General features: G+C 39.7%; 1 protein-coding gene across 14 annotated transcripts in view; it reads right to left on the reverse strand.

The window, feature by feature from the left end:
• Positions 1-12,726, reverse strand: part of Mllt10 (MLLT10 histone lysine methyltransferase DOT1L cofactor) — a 160,062-nt gene that overhangs the window by 9,040 nt on the left and 138,296 nt on the right. For all 14 annotated transcript variants that reach the window (XM_042686311.1, XM_042686312.1, XM_042686310.1 and 11 more), the window contains 4 exons: positions 7,747-7,864; positions 6,283-6,355; positions 2,470-2,624; positions 415-603 (listed from right to left, as the gene is read on the reverse strand). In XM_042686311.1, coding sequence (XP_042542245.1) covers positions 415-603; positions 2,470-2,624; positions 6,283-6,355; positions 7,747-7,864 — 535 coding nt within the window. The remainder of the gene's footprint in view (positions 1-414; positions 604-2,469; positions 2,625-6,282; positions 6,356-7,746; positions 7,865-12,726) is intronic.

The following is a 12,726-nucleotide window of genomic DNA, read 5'->3' on the forward strand; positions in this document are numbered from 1 at the left end:
TGTGGTTCAAAGTGGTAGAGTGCTGGCCTTGAACAACAGGAGCTCAGGGACTACACTGAGGCCCTTAGTTCAAGACGCATAACAGATTTAAAAAAAAAAATTAAGTCTTATTCCTCAGACTAACTTAAAGGGGAAGAGGTGTGTGAAAGATAACACTACTGTGTTGTGAATGTACACCTTTAAATTCAGAGATGATTATACATTTAAACAATTTCAACATCAAATTATTCCTAAAGAAGCGAGGGCAAATTCAAATAAATCACTTAACAGGATTCTCTATGCCCTTCAAAAATGGCCAAGCATTCCCTTTCTACATCTTTATAGAACTGGTAACCGATTATTACTCAGTACACACATGACACTTAAGAGTTTAATACATTTCCTTAGTTACAAAATCAACATTTTTATGCTTACCAGTCTGTGCTGAGAATGCATGTAGCTGATGAGATGGACTAGGATTTGTTGTTATTGTTGGAAAAGGCACTGAAAGCTGTGCATTCAGTAACTGTAGACGCTCCTTCTTGGCAGTCAAGTTTTTAATTTGTTCCTCTAATCTTCGATTTTCAACTTGAAGTTGGTGTAATGACTTCAGCATTCCTAGAACTAGCAGACAGTTGATAGTTTTCAATAAAAAACAAGTCCGGGGACTGGAAAGATGGCTCAGTGGTAGAGTGCTTGCCTTGCATGCATGAAGCCTTCGGTTCGATTCCTCAGCACCACATAAGCAGAAAAAGCCGGAAGTAGGGCTGAGGCTCAAGTGACAGAGCGCTAGTCTACAGCTGAAGAGCTGAGGGACAGCGCCCAGGCCCAGAGTTCAGGCCCCACAACCGACAAAAAAAAAAACAAGTCCACGCCTAGGGCTAAACATTTTGTGGATATAGCAATAATCTTAAAAATAAGTTATCACAAAAATGTATAAATTCTAAAAAAATCTGATTGTAGTTTATTTCTGAATTTCTATATTGACATAAGTGTTACCTTTATACTTGTTCCTAGAAGTACTATCTGGAAACTATTTTCACATCCCCGCCCAAAAAAGGAACACAAAAACATCAGGTTCAGATCATTTCTATTTGCCTTCAAAATGTAAACCTAATTAAAAATTCAAACGTCTGTGATGACTTTTTATTGAAGTCATATTTACAATGGTAAAGAATCACACTAAATATTCTTTACCACAATGAGCACATTTTGTTGTGTCGTTTAAACTAAGCCCTCCTGGGCTGGCAGTGTAGCTCACTGATACTACACACATTTAATATGCACAAAGTCCTAAGCCTGATCCCCAGCACAACAAATAAATAAATCAATCTCATATGCCCCAGACACCTGGCAAGAAACCTCAAATTCCAGCTGCTCTACATGTTACTCCACAGGTCCCCCAGCAGGGAGCGCTGTGTGTGCACCCCTGTGGCCTCTCCCTTTCCAGAAAAAGGAGCAGTTTGTAAAGAGGCTGACTTTCTGTCCAGCCCTGTCACTTCAGATACTGTGTTCATTTCTTTCAAGACTTAGACTTCCCAACCTCTAATAACAGAGTACTTCCCTCAGGCCACAGCAATGGATATATTAAAAAGTTGTGTTTGTTTAACACGACCTTAGGGCCTTCATGAGACATGGCTCTACTGGTATAGACACATATGTCATTTCCCAAGGATTTAACTTATCCTTCCTCTTCAAGATCCCACAAGAAATTTTAAGTGTGCCCGAAAGACTAAGCTAAACCCGTCCTCCAGCCATAACATTGAAAGGATTAGCCTCACATGAATTTCCTCACATTTTTTTTTGGTTGGGGGCCCATTGCTAAAAATACCATTTCTGACCCTTAATTCCACTAATAATTATTTTGTCTTAATTTTTTAAAGTAGTTCAAGTGTCTATCCCAAAATGATGGAAACCTTATTTTCACCTGAAACAGTTGTGTTAATACTGTTATACTTCATCACACCGCGAGCTGTGCTGACCTCACTTTTTGGGGCATTTTCTACCTATGGCACTAATCATTAAAATCTTAAGGATACTAAAACGACACCTGGCCACACTTGACTTTAAGAATCCTTTTTAAAAAGTTCTCCTAATGTGAGTAACTTTTCTTTTAAGCTTAGAGAAGACAGAGATGATGTCTTGATACCATGAGGAAACAGCACCAATGTGAAAGTTATGAACAATAGCCAGCCAATTAAAAGTACTTTATATAAGCCAAGCAATGTGAATCACATTTTTCATGACATTTTCCCCCTCATAACAACCATATGATACAGATACATTCTTATTGCCAAAATCTACAAGTGAGACTTGAGAACTGCAAGAAAACTTCCCCAGCATACTGTTATTATCAGTTAAGGACAGGATTCATTCTAGCAAATGACCAGGTTATGTTTCTCATAATTTCACATTACTCTGGAGTGACTTCTGCAAAAGATAGGCCTGTTTGCTTATCTTTATTTAAAGACAAGACAAATGAATACTTACTGTCACTAGGAGTGCCCTGTTCTAATAAAAATTGCTGTCCTTCACTCCACTGCCGCTCCAAAAGCTGTTCTATACTGGATGCTACTGGTGGCAGATTCTCCAAACTGTTGTTGCCTGGTTGATCATAGCGAAGCTGTAAGTTGCTTACAGGGGATCTGTTGAAAATATTAATTCTCAAGTTAAACAGGAGGAGAGCGCATTCGTTTCTTAACTAATGCTGACCCCTTTATTCTGTACAGGTTTATTAATACCAGGCTGTTTATGCCGAAAGTTCAGGTTCCTGGGTTTCGAAGATATTGTACCCTAAAATGGAGTGATTATCACTCTTCTTCACTGAACTGTAAAATAAAGCAAACAGCCATAATACATAATTAAAAACCACTAGAAAAATCACAAATATACCACCAATAATCAGTGGAATGGCTGTAAAAGAAGTTGATATTGTTTGTTTTATTATAAAACAGAAGAGGCAGAGCCAGAAACCAATGGCTCACAACTATACTCCCAGCTATTCAGGGGGCTCAGACCTGAGAATTCCGATTCAAAGCCAGCCAAGGCAGTAAAGTCCCTGAGACTCTTATCTCCAATAACCACCAAAAAGCTTTAAGTAGAGCTATGGCTCAGATGGCAGCATAATAACTTTGAGCAAAAGAATGCAGGGACAATGCCCAGCCCTGAATTCAAACCCTAGCAAAAAAAGGAAGGGAGGGTTTAATTCGTAAATGAAGACTTTCTTGGTTTCTAGCTTCTATCCTACCATAATATATCAGTAAAGAGCTTGAGAATTTCATTTGTTCATTCGTAATGATCTCAGAAGATATCTTCTCTCAACAACCCAATGAGAAACTAAAAATCTGATTTATATGTTTGACATCCACGTAAGATAACCAGACCGGGCTTCAGAACTTGTTGGTACATAACAGACAAGTGCCAGAGTTTGGCTCTTCTAGCAACCAACTAGTGTTCAAGTCAGTGTGCCTTAGTGGTAGGGTTTTCTATTTCATATTCAAGCATCATGTGCAACATACAGCTGGCCATCCCTTTATAAATACATTACTCCCCGATAACCTATGCTCTTCATTTGTGGCTGGTTTATGTGTATAGCATGAACTCGGGTCATCATTTTCTCATGCTTAGCAGAACTCGATGTGAATTATAAAATGGACCTCTCCACAGGACAGCCTCCCTGCTAAAATGTCCCTTCTGTGTTGTGGAATACTGTTGAATCTGGACTTAAAAAACAACTTTGGTGCTAGTACTGAAGCTTGAACTCAAAGCCTTGAGCTCTCCCTCAGCTTTCTCACTTATGACTGATACCCTTAACACCTGAACTCTAGTCTGGCATTTTGTTGGTTAGCTGGAGATAAAAGTCTCCAAAAATTTTCCCAGTTGGCTTCACCCCATGATCCTTCAGGTCCTGGCCTCCTGAATAGCTAGGATTATAGATGTGAACCACTGGCAGCCAGCACAAGCTGATGTTTTTTTTTTTGGTCGGTTGTAGGACTTGAATTCTGGGTCTGGGTGCTGCCCCTGAGCTCTTCAGCTCAAGGCAAGCACTCTACCACTTGAGCCACAGCACCAGTTCCAGTTTTCTGGTGGTTAAATGGAGATAAGAGTCCCACACAGGGGCTGGGAAGGTGGCTCAGTGGTAGAGCGCTTGCCTTGCATGCCTGAGGCCCTGGGTTTGATTCCTCAGCACCACATAAGCAAAATGAAAAAAAGCCGGAAGTGGCACTGTGGCTCAAGTGGTAGAGCACTAGCCTTGAGCTGAAGAGCTGAGGGACAGCCCCCAGGCCCAGAGTTCAGGCCCCACGACTGGACCCCAAAAAACAAAACAAAACAAAAGTCCCACACAGACTTCCCTGCTGGGGCTAGCAGTGATTCTCAAATCTCAGCCTCCTGACTAGCTAGGATTACAGGTGTGAGCCACTGGCACACGGCTTTCAAGCTGATTTTTAAAGGATAATATAAAGTTGGAAATACATGCTAAAAATAACTCAGGACCACATATTAACTTCCATAAGAACTGAAACTTGTCAGGCGCTGGTGGTTCACATCTGTAATCCTAGCTACTCCAATAAACCACCAGAAAACCAGAAGTGGCGCTGTGGCTAAAGTGGTAGAGTGCTAACCTTGAGCTGAAGAGCTGAGGGACAGCGCCCAGGCCCAGAGTTCAAGTCCCACAACCAGAAAGGAAAAAAAAAAAAAAGAACAGAAACTATACTAGCAAAATAATGCTAAGAATTTGAATAACTTCTAGGTAACTTGACTGCTGTTCTATGTATAAGAGGGACAAAAAAATGCTTCTTTCACTAAATGTATAAGCTAGAGTGCATGACTTTCTTCTGTGAAAGTATTACAGTACAGAAGTACTTACAACATAAAAGCACAGACCAGTGAGATAATATTGTTAATGTCTATTTCAGATTCCTAGTTTTCAAAGAAAGGATATTTAGCTTTCTTCAGAGTCTAGGCAGGAAAAAATATATATATACTTTTAGTTCCCCCAGAGAATATACAAGAAAAATACTAAATGTACCATCAGAAAAAGAAAAGTTAGAGACTATTGAAGTAAAAATGTTTATAATGGCAAAGAAAATGCTCACTAATAGGCACACTCTCATGAGGTAAGCAACACAACACAAACCCACATCACAAGGTCTCAGGGCTAATAAAAGTTTTCCCCTATATAAAAGACTTTTCCTCTAAATTCTCACCCAGCCTGATGTTTGAAGTCAGCTTATAAAATTAGAGAAATAGGCCAGGCACTGGTGGCTCACGCCTGTAATACTAGCTAGGTCAGGAGGCTGAGATCTGAGGATCCGGGTTTAAAGCCAGCCCGGGCAGGAAAGTCTGTGAAATTCTTATCCCCAATTAACCACCCGAAAATGGGAAGTGGCGCTGTGGCTCAAGCGGTAGAGCACTCACCTTGAGCTGAAGAGCTCAGGGACAGCACTCAGGCCCAGAGTTCAAGCCCCACAACAAACAAAAGAAAAAAGGGGAAAAAAAATTAGAGAAATGGGGCAGAAGTTGAAGACGTGGGGCTGGAGGAGTGGCTCAGAGCACCTGCAGAGCAAGCACCAGGCCTGACTGCAGATTCCAACACTCCCCTCCCCAAAATCCAAACAAGTAGAAAAAAAAGCATTCCATGAAGCCCATTGTTTTCTATAATTTGATGTGCTATGTCACACCATTCTCCCCATTTAGAAGAAAAGGAACACAAAGTTCCGTAGCCTCACACTGACTAATAAATTCCTAATAAATTCCTAGAATGATGTCATACACTATCTAAGATAATTTCTCAAAGCATGAAATGTATTTTCCACACTCTGCTTCAAATAACCTAAAAATCTACAGGATACTAGGGAACTACTACCAAAGAGTTCCATTTATGCAAAACAGTAACTAGAGACAAACTAAAGACAAATGTACTGCCTTTAAAACTGGTAACCAAAACTGGTACCTAATGTCAGAAGTCTTGAGCTTGTAACTTTTAAGGTATTTTAAGATTATCTTATAAGCAAAACTAATCACCTAAGCCAATGCATTAATCATACCAGCAGCTTAAATATACAGATGATTGGAAACCTAAAAAAAAAAAAATGAATTCCTTTTAGCTGAGAAATCTAATAATGTGTTTAAATTAATATTCAGATTAATTAAGAATCATTTTTCTTGACTGTCTAGACATGCTTATCTACAGAATGCTTTTATAGAGCCTCACCAAAGTACACCCTCCTGATAGGAGATAAAGAAGTTTCCAAATCTCAGTGTTTCACTTTGCCAATTCTTTGCAGTGTAAATATCACTTACCGGGGTGAGAGGCTTCCCTGGGGTGAGCTTCCTCGGCCAGCTAAGTTTCGGCTATTGTCTCCAAGATCTTGATCTGCAGTGTAAATATTTCAGAGCTGATAAAGTGACGCTCTCACAAGATAAAAGGTTTTAAGCTGATTTTCTTTCTCTCTCTCACTTTTTTTTTTTTTTTTGCTAAAACACACATTAAAACTTTTCCAGGATCTTTCCAGTTACCAGGAAAGTAGTAGACGTAGCTTGTTGCCAGTTTAGAACTGCTGAGCTGTGGCATGTAAAGTGTTGTTCCTACATGTTTCTGTGGGTGTGGAAGGCCATGGAATATGCTCTGTTCTTTCATTCCTTTCCATTTTACAGCACAGAAGCATGGTTTGAATCTGCAGCACCCTCCCCTCAGCCACTTTTAATTTCTACGGTTAAAGTAATGAATCACAGCTGCGACAGCTAATCTGTATGCTTATCACAGCAAATCCTTATGCTTTGTATTTTTTAACACTTTGCATCCCAAGACAAATCATAAAATGTATTTACATAGAGCCTTACAAGAGAATAAAAATGTTACATGAATCCTGGCACTAGAATAAAATTATATACAACACAAAATATCCAAACTGTAAGTAAAAAAACTAGAATTACGTATTTAAATGACAAAAATAATTAATCCTTTTAAGTATGTTTGAGGTAACAGAATATTTCCTCTTAAAAGTAACTTGTGTTTTCCCTGCACTTATTAGTGGTTGTCCTCCCCTTATTCTGAGTCAGGTAACCTCTGACCCTTGAAGGGTAAAGACATGACTGATCCATTCTTGGTGAACTACTAAACCCATTCCCTTCCCCCAAACAGGCATGACTACTTGGACATGTCAACAAATCCTTCAGGATGGAATGAAACAAAGCAAATCCAGTAGTTCATTAAAAACAGTACAAGAGGCAAATGTTACAAAATGTCAAGTGGTAAAAATTCACAGGATTACTAAACACTGTAATAATTCTCTAACAGGATTTTTTTTAAACCAAGTTTGTGTAATGCAATTTCATGAATTATGCAAATAAAGGTTTAGGCTATTCACGGAAAGGCCCAGTGTTATGTTACTTTCATTGCATAGAACTGAGGAGTGAACACATCAATCACAAAAGTCACAGGAGACATTGTTGCATTCCTGCCTGCTGATGGATCTTCTTAAACATTTATATTTCAGACAGTTTAAAGAATTATTAAGGGGCTGGGAAGGTGGCTCAGAAGTAGAGTGCTTGCCTTGCCTTCAAGAGGCCCTGGGTTTGATTCCTCAGCACCACATAAGCAGAAAAAGCCAGAAGTAGTGCTATATGGCTCAAGTGGGAGAGTGCCAGCCTTGAGCTGAAGAGTTGAGGGACAGCGCCCAGGCCCAGCATTCAGGACCCATAAGGGAGGAAGGGAGGGAGGAATTACGAATTTAAGAATTTAGGAGTTTAACTTTCAAAACTTACCTGTTTGATTGTTTTCAGACTGTGCTATGAGAGCTGCCATTGATGGATTTGGATTTAATCTATTGCCATATATATGCGATGGTGGCTGACTAAGAGAAGATCCAGACAGGGTATTTGCCTAAATAAAAGGAAGTAAAATGTTAAATGAACTATACTGGAAAATGCCATATTGATTTTCCTCCTATAGTGACTAAATTCCCTGCAATCTCAGTATATCAGCAGAAACTTCTCACTTTTGGGGGGGGGGGGGGGGAAGAGCCAATCCTGGAGCTTGAACTCAGGGCCTGGGCCCTGTCCCTGAGCTTCTTTTTGCTCAAAATTAGCACTCTACCACTTGAGCCACAGAACCACTTCTGGCTTTTTCTGTTTATGGAGTACTGAGGAATCAAACCCAGGGCTTCGTGCATGCTAGGCAAGCACTCTACCACTAAGGCACATTCCCAGCCCACTTTTTGTTTTTTGAAAAATAATTTTCATTTATTCTTTACCATTCCAACATATCAATTTCTGAAGTTACATAACTACAGTTGTTGTTTTTTTTTTTTAACAAGCTAACACATTCAACACTAAACCCTACAGTATGGTAACCACATGGACACAGGACTTATTATTTAATCGTCTTAAAACCATTTAGAAAATACAAGCAAGTAGGCAACAGATGTTTTAACCAATGCTCCAGTGTCTTACATCACAAGCAGGATAAGTAGGTCAAAAGGTTCAATATCTACTTTTAACTATACAGAGCCATATTTTCCATTGCTTAACTCTGTCATTAGTAAAACCTGCACATGATTTTGTTACTTCCTATTTTGATCCCTTGGAAGCCTGCTGCTTTTGCTGTTTTGTTTTGTTTTTATTTTAAAAGAAAGCAAACATGCATCACAAGTATGTGTTCTATACAATGCAGGGCTCAAGGAACCACGGCTCTACCCTGACCCCTTATAAGGCACTGTCTTTTTGGCAGGAAGCCAGTTCTACTAACTGAAGAGCTAGTCCAAAGTTTGTAATTCATTCATGTTGCTAACCACAATTCTGAAGGCCTCTACTGGGATCTGTGCCAAACAAGCGAAAATGAACCCTTAAACAGATGAAGCTGGGGAGGCTGGCCAAAGTGTTGCATAATCCAGTGTAATAAAAATGCCTTCTTTCATGAGCACACTCTCCCACTTTCCAAGAATATTGTAACCTTAAGACGTGACATTTTGGAAGCATATCTCTTGTACACAAAATACTGTTACTCACAGAAGGCTATTAAGGCCTGAAATAATTTTCAGATTTAACAGAACCACAATTTTAAACTATTCCTCTTTTTCATGAATGAAATTAAACTTAAGCTTTTACAAAATGAAATCACTGAAGTTATTTCAGAAAACTCTTGAAAGTGACTTCCAAGAACTGAAGCTCCCTTCTAACAACATAAAGAAACTGAGAAACGGGAGGACAAAAAGATGTGGGACATTTTGACATGTATTAGACCATGTGAGAGACTATGGTGACATACTTACTATAGCAAGCAAAATATTACTCTGTATTTCTGGATAGACTCGTATCCTGACATCATGCTTTGGCCATTAGCCAGCATTTATTAAGCATGAAAACTGCACTTTTTACAATTCACAGAAAGAGTATCCATGATGGAGAATCCTGCCCTTCCTTTTTTATTCCAAAGGGTATAACAGTTCACAATTTAATGTGTAAAATCAATCCACTCCAATTATCTATTTCTTACAAATAATACGCTTGAGGTCAGTTTGTACTACAGTATCCTATTGAAAAATTAGCCTTTGGTACAAGTCTTAATTTCAACTTAAAGATAATATTGCATAGAAACATATGGGAATTCCAGTTACTCATAAAATAACTGAGAGGGAAAAAAAATACAAACCAACCAATAGAAAATGACCAAATATTACCAGTCCCATGTGCTTATAATGGTCTTGGATCCTTAACACTGGCTCTAGAGAGCCACGGCCAATTTGCTCTTACTCCGGGGGCGGGGGGGGGGGGGGGGGGGGGGGGGGGGGCGGAACGACACAATTCTACAAACATCAACAAAGCACCTAACATATTTGAACTGGGAAATTAATTCAAAGGAAGAAGAAAAAAATAGTATCTTGAGACAGTCTGTTGTCAGCAAGAAGCAACAACTCACAGCAAGAGACGAAAGTATGCGGGAGCACACGGGGGCACTGCCGAGGCGCACACACCTCCATGCTCCATGCAGCAAGGACACGGTCCTCACCTTCAGACTCTGCAGTCACCTATGTGATGTACTGGCTAAGTCGCATGAATAACCAGTGGAAACACCCTTTCCATTCCAACAAGCAGTCTCATGAACTGCTTTAGTCTTTTAATAAGAATCAACAGAGCCAAACTGTAGCCAGAAATACATTCCTTTTTTAGGAAGGTTTCTTCAGCCAAGGGTTTCTTCTAATTTCAGAATAACACTTTTTTATTTTAGCACTCCTATTATTCATTAGGCCCAAGATACTAAAGATCAAACAACAAACAGTTTAGAATAATTGGTCTGCAAAGTAACCATCAGAAAGAATGATCGTTAAGTATCTTTAGCACATTCAAAACCAGGAAAATCTCCCCCTTTGTGTGTCTCCCCAGTATTGGGACTGAACTCAACTCGGGACCTCTCGCAAGCTGGCAGGTGCTCTACCACACTGGGCTGACACCCAGTTCATTGAAGTTCCTCCACACCCTCTAAGAGCACCTCAACCTGACTTTCTACGTGGGCCACCCCCAAACCATGATCCTACTTACCTCCACCTCCTGAGTAGCTGGGATTATAAACATGTACCACACTGCACTCAGCGAGGTGCTTTTTTTTTTTTGTTTGGGGTTCTCATTGTTTTTGTTTACTAGCTTACAGTAGTTACACAGGAGAGGGGTGGTCTTGTTACCTTTTCACTCATTCATAATGTATTGTGATCAATCTGGTCCACTCAGCACACTCTCTGGCCTCCGCTCTCAGCTTGTTTTTGAGATGGGATCTTGCTATTTTGCCCCAGCTAACTTGGATCTCACCTCTCTTACCTACAGCTCCTGAGCCGCTGGGACACAGGGATGCATACAGGGATGCACCACACTATTTTTCAAAGTTAAAAAGAATAAACTAAGGTGAAAATGCTATCATAAACAACCAATTTCCAAAACTATCCATTTGGGGGAGAAAAATCTGAGCATTCTTTTTCCCTTTTGAACACTTCTATTTCTGTGAACCAATTTTCAAGCGAGTGGTGCACATCCGTCTCTCATCTACTGGGGACAAAGCCAATAGGACTGCAACTGTGAGCAAAGCAAGACTCCTCAAGACCTGACCCTGACTAAATAACGAAATAAACAAATTATTAATTTCACAAGATTATTTCTGGTATGTTACTATCTACACCACTCGACATTAATTTCTTCCAGAACCTCATTTCAAAGTGGAAGTGAGTTCCAAAATACCATTTGCAATGGTTTCTGTTGGTGCCTCCTGGCCAAAATCCCCCTCATTTTAATGAAAAGATCCCACACCTCAGCAACAGAGGGTAGGTAAAAAGGGAGAGTTGGAAAAAGATGAGTTTGTTAAGACTCAAACAATACTTGTGAAAGTGCCAAGTGACTCCAGGGCATAGACAGAAGTCCACGTTAGTCTGCAAAAACAAGGGTTATGAAGCACAGAGCACTAAAAGTTTTTATATAAAAGGTATCTTGAGCAAGGATAAAGGGAAAATTAATATACCTATATTCCTCAATAACTTACTTCGGACATGGGTTTTTTAAGGGGCATTGAAAACAGTAATGGACCATAAGTTCTCTTCAGAAAAACTGGTATAAAATATCTTTTTGAGAAGAAAATAGCTGTCTTAAAACATTTCAATTTTAGGGGCTGGGAAGGTGGCTCAGTGGTAGAGTGCTTGCCTTGCATGCCTGAGGCCCTGGGTTCGATTCCTCAGCACCACATAAGCAGGAAAAAAAAAGCCGGAAGTGGCGCTGTGGCTCAAGTGGTAGAGCGCTAGCCTTGAGCTGAAGAGCTGAGGGACAGTGCCCAGGCCCAGAGTTCAGGCCCCACGACTGGACCCAAAAAAAAAAAAAAAATTTCAATTTTATTCTACTCAAGCAAGAAGAATTGCTATTGTAGACAGATACTGCTAGTACTACAAATTCATGAGTTTTGTTAAGGTTAGAGAAGCTGAATGAAGGGTATTTACAATATATATGTAAACACCCTGAATTGTTCTTGCAACTTTTCTGTACAGCTACAATTATTTCACGGTAAGAAATTAATACTACCGATGATAAATTTCTGCTTTAACGTATAATATGTGATTATCTACTGAGGCTTTCCCCCCCGCTAGGATTAATAATTAAAAGGAATCACTCCCATACTCAATATATTATAACAATTATTCTTATACTGTAGTAAAAACCTCATTAAGAAAAGCATAATTATTTTAAAGCTAGGCCCAAAGACCAGTAGATTAAAAATAAATTGAATGATTATTGAGGTAAATCTAAATCACATTTAAACAAAATATGCTTATCTGTCTCAGTTAAAGAAGACCTTTGATGGCCAGGCACTGGGGGTTCACGTCTGTAATCCTAGCTACTCTGCTGATGCTTTAGCAGAAAAGTCCTTGAGAGTCTTATCTCCAATAAACCACAAATAAATAAATACATACATACATACAAAAAAATTTGGCTCAAGGCTGGGAAGGTGGCTCAGTGGTAGAGCACTTGCTTTGCATGCCTGAGGCCCTGAGTTCGATTCCTCAGCACCACATAAGCAAAAAGAAAAAAAAAAAAATTTGGCTCAAATGGTAGAGCACTAACCTTAAGCTCTAACCTTAAGCTCAGGGACAACACCTAGGCCCCTGAATTCAAGGCCCAGGACCAGTGTACACACACATACACATACACACACACACACACACACACACACACCCTTGACAAACTTCAAGTACACACACACACATACACATACAC

Source organism: Dipodomys spectabilis, unplaced genomic scaffold (assembly GCF_019054845.1).
Source record: "Dipodomys spectabilis isolate Male_0828 unplaced genomic scaffold, ASM1905484v1 ptg000096l, whole genome shotgun sequence".
NCBI lineage: Eukaryota > Metazoa > Chordata > Mammalia > Rodentia > Heteromyidae > Dipodomys > Dipodomys spectabilis.